General features: G+C 38.0%; 1 protein-coding gene and 1 non-coding gene across 2 annotated transcripts; both read left to right on the forward strand.

Annotated features, from left to right (window-relative positions):
* Positions 1-12,106: 12,106 nt before the first annotated feature.
* Positions 12,107-16,980, forward strand: LOC107771168 (DNA-dependent metalloprotease WSS1). Its single transcript, XM_016590498.2, has 4 exons — positions 12,107-12,456; positions 12,556-12,751; positions 14,272-14,949; positions 15,641-16,980. The coding sequence occupies exons 1-4, from the start codon at positions 12,299-12,301 to the stop codon at positions 15,830-15,832; spliced, it is 1,224 nt and encodes a 407-aa protein (XP_016445984.1). The 5' UTR covers positions 12,107-12,298; the 3' UTR covers positions 15,833-16,980.
* LOC142175658 (U1 spliceosomal RNA) lies at positions 16,433-16,591 on the forward strand. The gene has a single exon (XR_012704751.1). It is a non-coding gene; the product is annotated as a U1 spliceosomal RNA (small nuclear RNA).
* Positions 16,981-17,638: the final 658 nt, after the last annotated feature.

Consider the following 17,638-nt stretch of genomic DNA (forward strand, 5'->3'; position numbering starts at 1 on the left):
AGAATCCTACCACGATAACAATAAAGTCAATTCTTGGTCAAACTTTTCAATCTTCCAAACCTTCAACTTTCTAACTTTCGCCAAGTAATGCCAAAACGACCTACGGACCTCCAAATCAATATCCGAACATGCTCCTAAGTCCAAAATCACCATACGAAGCTATCAGAATCATTAAAATTCTATTCCGGAGTCATCTACATAAAAGTCAAACTCCTGTCAACTTTTTCAACTTAAGCTTCCAATTTTGGGACTAAGTGTCCTATTTCACTCTGAACCTCACCCGAAACCAAACAAACAACTCCGGAAAGCCACATAACCACAATATAACATAGATGAGATAATAAATAGGGGAACATGGCTAAGATACTCAAAATGACCAACCAGGTCATTACATCCTCCCCCTTTTAAAACAAGCATTCGTCCTCAAACGATTATAGAGACATACCTGAAGTGGTAAAAAGATGAGGATAATGGCTACGCATACCATGCCTGGTCTCCCCAAGTCGCCTCTTTGATTGGTTGACCTCTCCACTGGACCTTCACTGAAGCAATGTTCTTTGATCTCAACTTTCGGACTTACCAGTCCAAGATGTCCATCGGCTCCTCAACATAAGACAAATCCTTGTCCATTTGGACTAAGCTGAAATCTAAAATATAGGACGGATCCCCGTGATACTTTCGGAGCATTGAAACATGGAACACCGGATGAACTACAGATAAACTAGGCGGCAATGCAAGCTCGTAGGCCACCTCTCCCACTCTCTCAAGGATCTCAAAATGGCCGATACTAGGGCTCAATCTAAAGCTGGTATGAGGTATCTGGATCGACATAAAAAGATATTCAGAAGTATAGTATGAGCACACCACAATGGTACCCAGTAAGTATCAAGTCTAACATCGGTAGAGTAGTGACGAGGTCAGGTCAAGACACCTACTAGGATAAAAAAAAGAAATTGAACAAGTATACTGCAGTCTAAGAATGTACACGAGGAAAATGAGGCAATAAAGAAATATAACAAGATAGACTACAACTGAATGTAAAGCAATAAATGCAACAAGGAAGGATCACATAATAAGAACATCAAGGAAACAATGCGGACAAAATACAAGTGAGGTAAATAAGAGATAATAACAAGAATCACAACCGAGGTACCGCCTCATATTCTCATTTCACAATTTATATCACAATCTTTCCTTATATCACCACGAGAGCCTTACATTTAGTTTTGAAAATCTATTATCCCAAAATAGCTAACCGCATTTTAGCACACCTTATCACACCGTATGGCTCCAAGTAGTTCCCCTAGTAGCAACACGCATATCAAGCCCCACCTTATCTCACTGCATGCGTATCAACCCATATCCTCATACCACTGCATGCGTATCAATATTACAACATATCACAACTTACACCTCAAATGCCCAAATGCCATAACTTGCTAGAAGAATCAACAATATTAATGTTTCCACAACAAATAGCACATGGCTCAACCACAATGTGTATAAGAGTGTCAACAATAGCAATTGAAAATGAATAGCTCAACAAGAATGGTATTTCAACAATTTACAACCTTGCCTCAATGTGATCATGGCTTTTACAACTTCAGCACCAAAACTCAACAACACGATATTCCAAGAAATAACAATTTCGAGTAAGGTAACTCAACATTTAAATAATTAAAAAGGCAATAAGGAAACAATAACTTCAACTAAGCATGTAAGGGAAAATAACAAGTAAGATATGGGACAAGTGTTAACAATGTCAAATAAGGCATGTAAGGATAGCTTAACGATGATAGATATGATATGTTATGACAATTCAATTAAAGGCATGAAAAGAATCTACATAGTTTAAGCTGGTCAATTACCATATATAGCTCGTGTACCCATTCGTCACCTTGCGTACATGACTTTCACGTACCACAAATAACACACAACAACTCCAATCCTAAGGGGTAATTTTTTTCACACAAAGTTAGACAAAATACCTACTTCAAACAAGCTAACTCAATCCATTAGTAAGCCTTTTTCGCGAATATCCGACTCTGAATGGCTCGAATCTTGCCAAAATAACCTTATACCATAAATACAAACCATAGAAAACTATTCCGAAAAATAAAGTTGTAATCTTTAAGGAAAGTCAAAAAGTCAACCCCGGGCCTATATCTCGGAACCAAACCAAACTTACAAAAATCCGAACACGCATTCAAAAAACGAGTCCAACCATACTAAAATTATTCAATTCCAACCTCAAATCGTCCTTTAAATCCTAAAATATATAGCTTAAGAAGTTTTCACAAATTTCCCTAATTTTTCCATCTCAAAACACTAATTAAATGATAAAAATAATGATGGATTCATGTATAATAGTCAAATATGAGTTAAAATCACTTACCCCGATCAACTCCTTGAAAATCTCTCTCAAAATTGTCCAAAACTGAGATCTTTAACTCAAAAGATGAAGAATGGGAACAAACCCTCGATTTGCCCCTTTTCTGCCCAGCGGTCCCACTTCTGCGGACCAACAGCCGCATCTGCGGCCCCACACTTGCAAAAATTCCATCGCGGGTGCGTCTTTTACTTAAGCCAGGACCTTCTACTTCTGCGGTCACCAACCACTTTTGCGGTTCCGCTTCTGCGGACCATGGCTTGCTTCTATTAGCCGGCTTCTGCGGAGGAAGGATCGCACCTACGGTCACAACCCACCTGGTCCAAAATTGCTTCTACGGCTAACAGGCCGCATGTCACGACCTGGAATTCCCACCTTCGGGACCGTGATAGCGCCTAACATTTCACTTGTTAGGCAAGTCAATGTTAGAGAAATCCTTGAGCTAGTTTTTAAACAATTCAAATAAGTAAAATCAATTAAATAGAAATGGAGCAAAATAAAGTACGAAATATCATAATAATCCAATATCTAGTACAACCCGGATCTGGAGTCATAAGTACATGAGCTTCTAGTGGTTCTACAAATAAAGTCTGAAATAAATACAATTGTCTCGAATGAGATGAACAGTAAATAAGGAAGGAGGAAGGGGACTTCAAGGTCTGCGGACGCCAGCAGATCTACCTCAAGTTTCCAAATGGGCTAATCCGAGCTGATACGCCTCACAGACAGCTGTGACCAATACCAAAATCTACACAAGAAGTGCAGAGTGTAGTATGAGTACAACCGAGCCAATATACTCTATCAGTGTCGAATCTAACCTCGACGAGGTAGTGACGAGTCTATGACAGGATACCCACATAATTAAACCTGTACAGACAAAAAAAATACGTACGACATAACAACAATAAAGATTTAACATATACGATTGGGAGGGGGCATAAAAAGGGGTACAAGATACGGTAACTACAACAGGAAATGACAACATGAAATAGTCAATAAACCTTCAACCAATGAAAACAGAGAAATCATAATAAATAAAGATTGCACGGCATCACCCATTGTGTTTTTATTCTCAACCTCACCATGAAACAATAACAATGGCACGACATCACCCTTCGTGCTTTCACTCTCTCAACCTATCCATAAAATGATAAATACGGCACTGCATCACACTTCGTACTTTTACTCTCAATTTCATCATGAAATGATAAATATGGCACGACATCACCCTTCGTGCTTTAACTCTCTTTCTTACTATGTATAAATCAAAATATGAAACAATAACTGGCACGCCATCACCCTTTGTGCTTTAACACTCTCTCTTACCATGTAGCAAAACATACATAACATTTGGGAGGAAGAATAAGCAAGAATAACCTTACGTTAACAACGGTTCCACAATACGGAACCTCAACTTCCAATAATGCTCAATTATCACAAATAGTTCATAAATGCGGAAAGACGATCAATTAAGTAATAAACTAGTCTAAGCATGGATATCATAATCAAAGAAGGAAACAAATTACAATAAACAAGTTTCACCCGCATGCTTTAACCCAATAACAATGCATAAGTACTCGTCACCTCACATATACATTGTACCCGACATTTTAAACATGTAGCAAATAGGCAAACAGGTCCTAATCCATCAAGTCAAGGTTAACCACGACACTTACCTCACTCCACAGTCAATTCAGAGCTATACCGGGGCCTTTCCTCTAGAATCCTCCTCCAAACCACTCGTATCCAACAACAATTGACTCGATAACGTCAAATAATGCTAAGGGAATGAATTACAATATATAAAGATAGGATTTTTACACTTTTCACACAAGGTCAAAAAAATCAAACCCCAGGTCCGCTTGGTCAAAACCGAGGTTCGGACCAAAATTCATTTACCCATTCACCCCCGAGCCCGATTATGTAATTAGCCTTGAAATCTGACCTCGAATTGAGGTCTAAATCCCGAATTTGCCCCCCCCCCCCAATTATTCCTAAATCCCAAGTTTTCTACCATGAAAGAACAATGATTTGGGCTAGCAATTAATGAGTGATGTTAGAAATGGAAGAAAATAAGTTAAAGTGTACAAACCTATGAATTGTTGTTGAGTTTTTCCCTCAAAATCGTCTCTAAGCCGAGCTTTAGTGGAGAGTTTATGAAAAATGGAAGAAATTCCGTTTTGGGACTATTTTAAATCACTTGCGTCAGGTGTTCATCGCGTTCGCGTGAAACCTGACGCGTTCATGAAGAGCATGGCCTAACTGGCTTATGCGATCACGAGTAACTCCACGCATTCGTAAAGGTCTAGCCCGCCTCACCTCCGCGTTCGTGAGACTAGGCTCGTGTTCCCGTAGAGTTACCTCAACTCCCCTACCAAACCTATCTAACGCTACGCATTCGCGTGTGACTGGTCGCGTCCACGAAGAGCAACCCCCCCCCCCCCAATGCCTTGTGTTAGCGACTAAGGTCTCACGTTCGCGTAGAACAAAATCCTCCCCAGTGCCAGATCCTCTTCGTGATCGCGAAGCACAACGCACTAGATGACAGCTGAAGCTCAAAAACTAGATTTTTCGAAGATCAAAAGGTCTGTAGGCTATCTGTAACTCACCCGAGCCCTCGGGGCTCCAAACCATATATGCACACAAATCCAAAAACCTCATACGAACTTGCTCGCACAATCAAATTGCCAAAGTAACACCTAGAACTACGAATAAGATACCAAATCAAATGAAATTTTTAATGAAACTTAAGAATTTCTATTCTAACAACCGGGCGTCTGAATCACATAAAATCACTTCCGTTCTGCACTAAATTTTGTAGACAAGTCGTAAATATCGAAATGGACCTATACCAAGTTCCAAAACTAAAATCCGGACTCGGTCTCAATAATATCAAACATCAGTCCAATTTATAAATTCTTTAAACCTTTAAACTACAAATTTTCAACAAATTGCAATAACTAAAGCTAGGGACCTCCGAATTCGATTCCAGGCATACACCTAAGTCCCAAAACACGATACGGACTCATTGGGACCGTCAAATCACGGATCCAGGGTCTGTTTTCTCAAAACGTTGATCGAAGTCAACTCAAATGGATTTTTAAGGCACGAATTCACTTTTTAATCAATTTTTAACATAAAAGCCTCCCGAAAAAAGACACGGACTACACACGCAAATCGAGGAAGGCTAAAATAATATACTTGAGGTTTCGAAACACAAAATTAAGGTTTAAAACTCTAGTGACCTATCGGGTCATCACACTGCACCTGCGGCCCAAAATGCGCAGTTGCGATTGCACCAGATCTTCAGCTGGGCAGATTTCCTATCAAGTCTCAAATGGTTCCGGATTCAATCTGAAACACATCCGGGGGCCCCGATACCCCGTCCAAGCATACCATCAAGTTCAAAAACACATAACGAACCTACTCGATGTCTAAAATCACATCAAACAATATCGATTCTATGAATCGCAACCCAATTCAAACCTATTGAAACCATGAATATCCAACTTGCAAAACTAACACTGATTCATACCAAACCAACTCCGGTTGACCTCAAATTTTGCACACGAGTCATAAATGACACAACATACCTATTTAAACTCCCAAAATTAGAATCCAACCCTAATATCAATAAAGATAACTCTCGGTCAAACTTCTCAATCTTCCAAACCTTCAACTTTCTAACTTTCGCCAATTCAAGCCAAAATGACCTATGGACCTCCAAATCATTATCCAAACACGCTCCTAAGTCTGAAATCACCATACAAAGATATCAAAACCGTCAAAACTCCATTCTGAAGTCGTCTACATGAAAGTTAAACTCCAGCCAACTCTTTAATTTAAGCTTCCAACTTTGAGACTAAGTGTTCCATTTCACTTCGAACCTCACTTGAAATCAAACCAACCACTCGGGTAAGCTACATAACCATAATATAACATAGTGGAGGCAATATATAGGGAGAAAAGAGCTAAAATACTTAAAATAACCAACTGGGTCATTACAAAATTGAAGTCATAGCCACATTGAGTTAAAATAAAGCAATTGAAATTGTAGCCTATTTGAGTTTTTTAACCCCTTTTATAATTAAATTAATTAGACTTAATTAATCCCAATAAAATTGTAATGACCGAGTAGGTCGTTTTGTGTGTTGTATCCTTGTTCCTTTATTTATTATCTCTTTTATGTGTATTTATGGTTACGCGACTTGTCAGGGTGATTTATTTGGATTCAGGTGTGTCTTGGATTGAATTGGGACACTTAGTCCCAAGGTTGGAATCTTAAGTTGAAAAGAATTGACAGGAGTTAGACTTGTGTGTAGATGACTCCGGAATAGAGTTTTGATGGTTCCAATAGCTTCTTATGGTAATTTTGGACTTAGCCGCATTTTTGGATGTTGATTTGAAGGTCCGTAAGTTGATTTGATACTTTTTGACAGAAGTTGGAAAGTTGAAGGTTTGGAAGGGTGATAGGTTTGACCGAGGGTTGACTTTATTGATATCGGGCTCAAATTGTGAATCAGGGAGTTAGTATAGGTCTGTTGTGTCATTTGGGACTTGCATACAAAATTTGTGGTCATTCGGAGTTGTTTAGTTTTGTTTGACGCAAGTTTTGAATTCAAAAATGTTCATTGGTTCATTAGGCTTGAATTGGGGTGTGATTCATAGTTTTGACGTTGTTTGGTGTCATTTAAGGCCTCGAGTAGGTTCATATTGTATTTTGGAACTTGACGGGGCCCTGAGTGTGTATCGGGTTAAGTTCGGACCAATTAGAGACTTGGAGGATTGATAAAGCCTGCTGAAGTCTGGTGCTTTTGCACCTACGGTAGTTGGGCCGTAGGTGCAGCGCCGCAGAAGCGGCTAGTTTGCCGTAGATGGGAGTTTGGGCTAGGTGAGTTGGTTCTGCAGGTGCGGACAATCACGCGCAGGTGCGTAACTGCAGAAGCGGAAATTAGTCTCCAGAAGCAGAATTTTGGCTGTTAGTGAGGGACCGCAGGTGCAGTGGTTGGTCCGCAGAAGCAAAAGCACAGGTGCCCCTCTAAGTCCTCAAAAGCAAAAGAGCAGATGCGCCTCTGGGTCCGTAAAAATGGTATTGCTGAGTATTGAGTGAAGCCGCATCTGCGATGATTTTTCCGCAGATGCGGAATACCTGGGCAGATTAAAGATTGGATGAGGGTTTTATTTCATTTATCACATCTTGATTTAGAGAGCTCGATTTTGGGTGATTTTGGAGGGGATTTTCACGATTTGGACTGGGGTAAGTATTTTTACTCGAATTTGTCCATTATTAATGATTCCATCTTTATTTTTATCATTTAATTAGTGATTTGAATTGGAGAAATTGAAGATTTTGGTAAAAACTTTCCTAAAGTATAAAATGAGGATTTGAAGGCCATCTTGAGGTCAAAATTGGATGATTTTGGTATGGTTGGACTTGTATCAAAATGAATATTCGGAATTTGTGAGTCTGATTGGGTTCCGAGGTGCGAGCTCGGGGTTGACTTTTTTATTTTCATTAGAGATTGAATCTTTATTATATATAATTGCGTCCTATGGCTTTTATTTATGGTATTAAGTTATTTTGGCTAGATTCGAGCCGTCCGGAGTTGTATTTGTGTGGGAAGAGCTTATTAGTGGATTGATTTAGCTTGTTTGAGTTAAGTGTCTTGCCTAACCTTATGTGTAGAAACTACCCCTTTAGAATTTGGATTGATTGTACTATTTGAACTACGTAGAAGACATGTACATGAGGTGGCGAGTTTGTACACGGGCTTATATGTAAGAATTTGACCGTTTTAGACTCTTGGGTTAATCATAAGCATTTAATTGAAGTTGTTATCATTTGTTCTATCTTTTGTTGTCAAGTTATTCTCACATGCTTTAATTGAAGTTGTTATTATATGTTCTAGTTTTCATTGTCAAGTTTTTTCTTATATGCATTTATTAGTAGTTGTTGTTACATGCTATCATTTCCATTGTTAAGTTATTCTTATGCATTTAGTCGTAGTTACCATTTTATGCGATTTCTTTTATTGTTAAGCTTATGCTATGCATTAGAATTGGAAGATGTTGTTTCATGAAAATACTTTCATTGTTGAGCATTAAAGTTGTAGTTGTTGAAAGCTATTAACACAGTTGTGGTTGAAATTGTTGGTTATTGGAATACCATTCCTTGTTGAATTATTTCACGTTTATTTGTTGTTATTGAGATTATTGTGCATATTGTGGTTCAGCCGTGTGTTATGTATTGTGGTAACATTGTTATTATTGATTTTGGTAATGTTGTGGCATATGGGCACGTGTGGTGCGAGTTGATTATTATGTTGTGATATTGATACGTGTGTAGTGGTATAAGGGTGGGTATTGAAACGCATGCGGTGAGATAAGGTAGAATTTATACGCGTGTTACTAGTAAGAAAATTACTTGAAGCTACGCGGTGAGATAAGGGGGCTAAAATGTGTGTAGCTATTTCAGGAAAAAGGTTTTTAGAATAAATGCAAGGCTCAGGCGGTGATATAAGGAAGATTGTGATTGTAAATTATAAATTGTGAAATGCGAATATGAGGTGTGGTACCTCGGTTGTGATTTTTGTTGTACATTCTATGTTGAAAAGGCTTGATGATTTGAACGGTTATTATTATTCCTTCATTCGTCTTACTTGTATTTCAACTGTATTTGATCACTTGTTACTCTTATCATATATTCTTTCTTTGTTGTCCTTTATTATCTCTCATTTCCATTGTTAGCCTTGTATCATCGTACCGTTATGTTGTCATATATTTTCTCGCTTTTCGTTTTTTAGATTATACCATATTCTGTTTAGGTTTCTTTTATCTAGTAGATGTTGACATGACCTCGTCACTACTCTATCGAGGTTACGTTTTATACTTACTGGGTACCATTGTGCTATACTCATGCTATGCTTCTGCACATTTTGTACAGATCCAGGTACTTCTGCTCGTGCCTGACGCCAATGATTTGACTAGATATTCCGGAGACTTCAAGGTATACATGTTTGACACTCGCAGACCTCGAAGTCACCTTCTTTTATTGCCTTACTACTGTTTATCTTTATTTCAAACAGAGTTGTATTTAGTGATTTCTAGTGCATTTTTCTATAGAGCTTATGACTCAGTTTCATCGATTTTGGGAATCATTTGACTGTTGTACCGTTTGGGTTTTATTATTATAGATCATCAGTTTAATTTTATATCTTATTCGTTAAATCTGTTAAAATCTCAATGTATATTAGACTTACCTAGTCTTAGAGACTAGGCGCCATCACGATATCCTAATGTCGGAATTTGAGGTCGTGAGAGAAATGTAATAAAATATAATTATCAAATGTATTATTAATTAATTACTATAATTAATTGGTTGCCAAAATTAGTTAAAATACTTCATCTATTAAATTGTAAAAATTAATTTTGGTTAATTAAAGTAATTATAAATTTGAGAATAAATTATTATATTAATTCTAATACTTGTTTATTAAAACATGAAAGTTATTTTAATTAAAAAAAGCAGTAGGAGTAGAATAATTTATACATACTTAAGACTAAATTACTATTGATTTAATATTGCTAACTAGTATATGTATTATATCATTTATATTTTGAGAAAATAGTTATTATTAATTTAAAAATACTTTACTATATTTATTGTTGATTAATAAGTGTAAACAATTTGATTTAAAAGGGGATGGTCAAAATTGATCGTCAACAGCTGCCCTTCTTTGATCGAAGATGATAAAAGAGTTTGCGGGCAAAGAAATTGACTTAATGGTCAATTTTGTCCCGACTTTAGGCATGTGTTGCAGTAATAATATTTGGAATTGTGAAAAATCATGACTTATGAGATTACGGCAGAATTCTGGCTTTGAATCGCCTACATACCTCAGGATTAACGAGGATTAAGCCTCATGTAGTTCTGGATGGTGATTCGGAGGGAGTTGTGCTTGCAAGAATTGTCCCAGTATCATGTTATGATGATACTGCAAGACGGAAAGATTTTGGAACCCAATGACTACTGAATTGTAGCTTGATTACAAGATTTGAGAGATTTGACAATTTTGGTGTTCTATTTATCGAATTGAGTTGGAAGTTGGATCCTTTGCTTGCTTATGAGTCTATTGTCGCTCATAGCGGTGTAACCTGATTTGCTGCTTAGATGAAGTTCCACGTTATAATGTTTGAATCCTGCAAAAAGAAAAATACACACATACCTATATATCGTAATGCAAATACGTTAGGATATAATGTAAATGTGCATGAATAACAATGCCTGAATACCGGCTAGCCGTTATTTGGGTCTTTGGGCAATAGGATGTTTGAGTCTAAAACCTCCGAGCTCTGGGGCATTATTTGGGATGCCATGGATGGATGTTTGAATCTGACTTAAATATTATCCAGGCTCTGTACCATTCCGTAGTTGCCTAAGCATTAAAATCTCCACGCGATGGGAGTATTCGACTTTAATTTCCTCGAGATCGGAATATTTGACTTTGAATTTGAATCTCCATGCGATGGGAGTATTTGAACTTGAACCAAAATGTAAAAATACTTGTAAGCTGCAAAAATAAAACATTAAACATTCAAGGTAAAAGCAGAAAATAGTTGCATGCCCAAGAGGTACTCTTGACTGCATAACTAATTTGCAGCCATCGATCGGCGGAACGTGGGGCCAAATTGAATGATCCATCCTTCGATTGGCGAAGTTGGCAACGAGGTTTGCAATGATCTACTTCGGATCTCCGATTGGGCGGTGTGACAGTGCAATCTGTAAAAAGTGCTCCAATTGGCGGGGCGGATGACTTGATATGTACAAGGTGCTCCGACTGGCAGAGGAGACGGTTTGATATGTACAAAGCGCTCCAATTGGCAGAGCAGGCAATTTGATATGTACAAAGCACTCCAATTGTGCCGGAGGCTTGGCTCCGGGATACCTGCAAAGAATTCAAAGTTAGTCCTTAGCTATATGAGAGAATGAATCGAATGAATCGAATGATAAAGGTGGAATATGGGCTCATGAGATTGTATTGGGTCTGGCGTTGACTCCGATATGATATGGCGCCCTTTGGTTCCTGTCAATCCCACGCTCAAAGAAAAAATATTTGTAGGGAAGGGGCGTTGATTTGTGTTGATTATGGACCTGGCCTTCCCCCAAATCTAGTGGGTTATGCTGTGAAGTTCGGTAGGTGGAACAAGTAGAATTTTCTTTAAAATTGTTTTGAAAAATTATTTATATTTATGACAAACGTCGTCGTTCCGGATTATGACATGTTTAGACGTTTCCTTCGATGCGAGTATCATTTCTAGATGGCTCCGCCTTGCTGATGGTGCTTTCCTGGATATGCCCCCCAACGGCGTAGCTTCCTGCTGATGCGATTACTTCCTAATCTAGGTAATGCATTACAAAGACTTTTCTTAAGATGGTGATCAAACCCTTTCAGGATGCCTACGTATCCAAAGGAAATCTGGTCTAAAGGTAGTCGGAGGATATAAAATAATGAATGAAATGAAATATCCGAGCCTGACTCAGGTAGCCTACATATCCTAATAGAATTAGGATCTAGACCTCCAATAAGTGCAAACAATGATGCCTAAATTAGCAAAGCCAAACGGGCTCTTAATGGACCCAAAACAGATGTCCAAACGGGCTCGTGTCTGTTCCGTCCCAAACTAACACCTCAAATCTCTTTAAAATCCCGCCAATATCATAGCGGAGCAAACATTCGATTTCCAAGTCCTCGGCGTCTCATCGTTTCCTCGTTCCACTATGTGTATCCATAAAATTAAGATTTCAATCCCAAGCAGAGACTACTACTTTAATTGTTTTGATTCCGGCCTGATCATAAAAGATATCGCTTTTAGCATCAGATTCTAGGGTTTGCTTTAGGGAAAAAATACATGAACTTGGGGGATCTAAACAAGGTATGGGAAATCAAAGCTCTGAAGAGAAAGCCCAAACATGAAGAGGCCACCAAGATTCTTGAGAGAATTGCTAAACAGGTTCAGCCTATTATGCGTAAGCATAATTGGAGAGTCAAACTTCTATCTGAATTCTGGTAATAATAATAATAATAATCACTTTACTATTGGTAGTATATTTCTGTGTCGTCTGGTAGTAAAATCCTTTTACCCAATGTTGGTTGTGAATGTTGCAGCCCTAAAAGACCAGCGCTATTGGGGTTAAATGTAGGGGCGGGTATACATGTAAAGCTGAGGCTTCGAAGGCCCAACAATGATGAACAATTTTACCCATACAATGAAGTTCTGGATACTATGCTTCATGAGCTTTGCCATAACACTCATGGTCCGCACAATGCCAGTTTCTACAAGCTCTGGGATGAAATTAGAAAGGTAAATTACATTCAAAATATGCATGGTTGGGTTTGGAGTAGTTTTTTTTTCCTAAGCACAGCATTCTAAATTTTTGCTAGAGCTTTTGTTGAATCCTCCTATGTAACCAATGTTAAATGTGGAGCCGCCAGTTTGATTCCCAAATGCAGTAGTGGAGCCAGGAATTTATGCAAGGGGATTCAAAAAACAAATGCTAATTGTCACAGTTGGGATTTGAACCTGTAACCTAAAGTAATTATTTAACCCCCTTTGCTACTACAGTAGAATCTTCCCTTCAAGAGGATTCAAAAATATATTTTTAACAAATATATTATTCGCTCATTTTATGTAGTATAATTTGCAGAAGAGGATTCAATTAAACCTTCATGGCTCTATTAGCTCGGCCCCTGCTCAAATGCTTGTCGAGGTCATGGCCAATAGAGTTCCTATCTTCTGTTTTATGATGAGAATGGCAAACTATTACAAGTTAAATTAGCCATTTAGCCCTTGTTTTGTCCAATTTAGTGCTTAGATTATGAGTGAGTTGTGATTCAAAATTAATAACATATGCTTCTTACAAACTTCGCATATGTTTTTTGTTGTTGTTGTTTTTTATTTGAGTTCATTGTATTCATAATTTATGTAAGTACTGTTAGTTTAAATTCCTGAAAATTATATCAGTTAACTCTGATTTAGGTTTTTAAGGACTGGATTTAGCCTGATGAGACACTGGAAAACATGATCTTACTTTGGTTACTTGAGATTGTAATCTACTTTTTGAAGTTATTGAACATCTAACAAAATTTATTTGATTTTCCTCTTCACATAATGTATTTGAATATTCCAACGCTATGAATAGAAGGCGAAAAAGTAAAAAATTATGATACATCTATACCCTTTTTTTGCAGAACCAAATTTAAATTCGTTCCGAAGTATGCAGTCCCTTCTTTGTTAACTTTCACATAGGATAGAATCTTTTTGAATCTTGGTAGTAATAAATATCATGAAGCTGCCTCCTGAGACATTTTATCATCCATACTATCAAACGGCACAATAACTGTAACCTGACTATAACAGAAAAAGGTTGCTGCCTGGTTATGCTCATTGTCATGCCTTTTCTCTTTCCCTATGTAGAATGGTTACATCTGTGGGTATAGTTTCGGAAATGCATATAATACTGACATACAAATTTTTTAATCCTATGGATACAATACCAACTGAGGTACTATTATATATTACACTAATGGTATTCTTTATCTAGCAATTATCATCAAAGAATATTGCAATAAGCATTATCTAGTTCAATTATGACATAAAGTAGGAGAAGCATCAGCGCTCAGACTTTGCTCCTGGCCCCTGGCAATTGAGGCTTTGATGATGGAAGAAGCTTCTGCCTTTTAATACAAGTACATCTTTAATGGAAAAAATGCATGTTTATTTTGACTTATCTAAAACATAGTACTTATGCTGCTTTCTTTTTGTGTATTTTTGGCTTATTTTCCTTTGCGTCCATGAATATTTATGGTATTCTTTATGAATAGGAATGTGAAGATTTAATGACTAAAGGGATAAATGGCAGAGGAGAAGGGTTTGATCTCCCTGGAAGACGATTAGGGGGCCTTTTCCCACAGCCATCTATGTCATCTCTACGCCAAACTGCAGCTGCTGCTGCTGAAAATAGAGCACATCTTAAGTCGTTGCTACCATCTGGGCCTAGACGTCTGGGTGGTGACCGTTCTATCAAGTCTGCACTTACTCCAATTCAAGCTGCAGCAATGGCTGCAGAAAGGAGATTACAGGATAATATTTGGTGTGGCTCTGAATCATGTGACTTATCTGACATAGATGAAAAATCTGATTCATTGCCTGTGCCTTTGCCACCACGGCATACTTCTGATAGACCCGAGACTCCTAATGGGTTTGATGCACTGTCTTCTATGGTAACATCTCGTAAAAGAAGTCGAGAATCGAATTCTATATCATCCTCAAGGTCCTTGCATGGCACTAAGCCCCTGCCTAACCACGACAAAGAAATTGCTCGCAAAGTTGGTCAGGCAGAAGGGACTTCTCATACTGTGCCATCAAGAGGTTATCCAGAGTCCTTTGTTGATTCAAGTGGAAATGCTTCTACTTCTACATCCATGCATGTCCATGATGACTTACACGGTCCCAAGGAATCAATGATGTGGGAGTGTTTAATGTGCACATTGTTGAACCCAGTATGCTTCTCCCCTTCTAGTTTAATTTGAGCTCTTTTCTCTTAGTTTTCTTTTTCTCTCGATAAGCATTAACTTTTTTGTTCTAGATTAATTCTGCAGTTCTGGTAGTTGTCTAGACAAAATATGCTTTTACTGTAGCTTTCTTGGATGAGTTCCTAGCACAATAGTAATGGGTTTACAGTTAAGATCACGTTTAGAAGCAACAGTAAAAATGAAAGTGAAGCAGCACTGGCATTTGAGGAGACTTCTAATCTTGGTGACTTTAAATGCTGAATTATGTGGTCGAGGCATTATATCACTGCTGATGCAATTTTTATGAAGTGTCAAACAAATAAGTGTTTCATTGTTGATATCAGGTTTTGAGTTGGTGATCTTCTGATTAATGTGTGCTTTTACAGACCCTTTGGTATTCATCTGATATCGTACCAATTGCATTAAAGTGGAAAAAGCTTGATGGTTGTTGACTTCTTGTTTATTTCAATTACTGTTGTTTAATTCGGTTGTAAGTTTGTGAAATTGTTAATGTCTTATTTCTCCTGTTTAGTGGCAGAATATGTAAAAAACTTTGTTTTCTCAAAGGTTGTGCACTTCCATTTTTACTTTATGTGTTGGTGTGTCAATTAGTTTCTACAATTTTCTGTTACTTCCTGGAGTTGACGTCCTCCCTTTTTTTCATCAACAATATGTGCAGCCATTGGCTCCTGTATGTAAGCTTTGCCAAAACCAAAAGCCCAAAGATGTGGATGACAGAAATAGAATGTGGTCATGCAAGCTCTGTACGCTGGATAACAGTCTGAAGTCGGATCACTGCACAGCCTGTGGAGAGTGGAGATATTCTCATGGCCCTCCTATTGCAACACCAACACCCAATCTTGGCACCTGAGGGGAACATAAATTGCGTGCTATGCACATTTTTTGTGGAAATTGTCACTCCTGTTTGTGATGTCGCCAACAGTTGGCCAAATACTCAAGAGCTCAACTAATTTGATAAACTGGAAAAGCTTTCGTCTTTGCTACTTATGCTAAGGTGGTACTTCTACTTTGTGAATCTCCAACATAAACTTTTAGACAAAAACCACTTTCCAAACACTTGAAAAAAGGTCAAAGATAAGGCACAAGCATTAAAACTATGTTTAAGAGCCTTATCTCAATTTTCTTCATGTCAATTTCTTTTTATCAAGAATTATTCTATTTGCATTAGGAAAGATAGAACCAAAGTATCAGCAATGTTTTTGTTCTTTCCGGTAGAATTGAGCTCGTCTTGAAAGATGTATATAGGAAGTGTACTCTTTGGAAGATATTCACCTCTTCCCCGCAGCAGATTTGCAATATGTTTCTTGAGCACTGGAAAGACTAGTTTCCTTCTGCAGAGAAAGAACACTGCCATTTACCATACTCTGTGGCGAAGAAATGGATGCGCTGATTTTATCTCAAATTTGGAAGTGGAAGTTATTGGCGTGCCTGCTAAAGAAATGACTGATTTGAACAGAGCATACGAGGTCAATGGGCGATCGGCAAGGCCCATGGCCTAGGTTGGTGACTTTCATTGCACTTTGAAAGGATGGACGCCTAAGGTCGGCCCAAGTGGTCGTGCCTATGTCATAATTATCGCACAGGGGGCCTTCGTTCATGTGGCCCCACCAAAAAAGAAAAAAGAGGATATTTTCCAAAGACTATCGCTAGGGGGCCTGCCCCGCCAGAAAAGAAAAAAGAAGATATTTTCCAAAGACTACTAGTGTTGAGGGTGTGTTCTCTATCTTCTCTTTCTAGCTTTTAGTTGCCTATGAATTCTTCCATAGGTGTTGTGTTCCTGTGTGGGACACTTAACCTCTGAATTTGGCCTCCATGTTGTATTCTTGTTGACTTCTCTCTGCTATCTATGGTTGTGTTCTGCTTAATGCTGTAGAGGAAGCCGCCTTTTGAGCCCATCCACAACTATAGCGGGGTGTTCTCAAATTCGTCTGGTCACTTCGAATAATTCTCTTTTTTGTGACATCGGCAGTAGCTCTTCTTGAGAATAAAAAGAGTTAGACACTTTTGTTTTTCTTTTGTAAAATTTACGTAGGTTTATCATTTTAGATGACGACTTGGAGAGTGCAGATTAGTGACAGTGTTGGACCTTCAAGCCATGCTTGAATTCAATCCTGGATTAGGATGCTCGAGGGAAATGCTTGTTGACAGGCGTTTGCTCTTGCCAGTGCTCGATCATGCACCTTCTTGTCTTTGCCATATCGGTCAAGGCTCCATAAACTCATATACCTATAAATACATCTATCCATCTTCTCCAATTAAACATAGATGTCCATCATAAAATCAATAACAACATGAAAACAAGAAGATGACTAAGGTTCAAGCATCTAAATTTAGGTCAAGTTCATCATGTCATGCATTTGTTCAAGGGATTAAACCCAGAGTATTAGTCGTGATGACCATCAAAGTTTTGCGATTGATAATACATTTCATGTCAAAACTATCAAGCCTTTGAATCGAAGAACCCTGAAATAAAGTTCACTTTTTATCACAATTTGAACTCGATGTTATTGTTCATGGCAAGCAAATCTAAATTATTATTTGTGACGCTCTTCGTGGCAAATAGTTCACATTCAATCTCAAGCTCTCAAACTTCTGAATGATGCTTCGAAAAGAAGAGTGAAATGATATTCCATTTAAAATTGGAGACTCCAGAAAT

The sequence above is a fragment of the Nicotiana tabacum genome, chromosome 21 (assembly GCF_000715075.1).
Source record: "Nicotiana tabacum cultivar K326 chromosome 21, ASM71507v2, whole genome shotgun sequence".
Taxonomy (NCBI): Eukaryota; Viridiplantae; Streptophyta; class Magnoliopsida; order Solanales; family Solanaceae; genus Nicotiana; species Nicotiana tabacum.

Coding starts and splice junctions, on each gene's coding strand:
- LOC107771168 (XM_016590498.2), top strand. CDS start 12,299: ATGAACTTGGGGGATCTAAACAAGGTATGGGAAATCAAAGCTCTGAAG. Junction 12,457..12,555: donor AAACTTCTATCTGAATTCTG/GTAATAATAATA, acceptor TGAATGTTGCAG/CCCTAAAAGACCAGCGCTAT. Junction 14,950..15,640: donor TGTGCACATTGTTGAACCCA/GTATGCTTCTCC, acceptor CAATATGTGCAG/CCATTGGCTCCTGTATGTAA.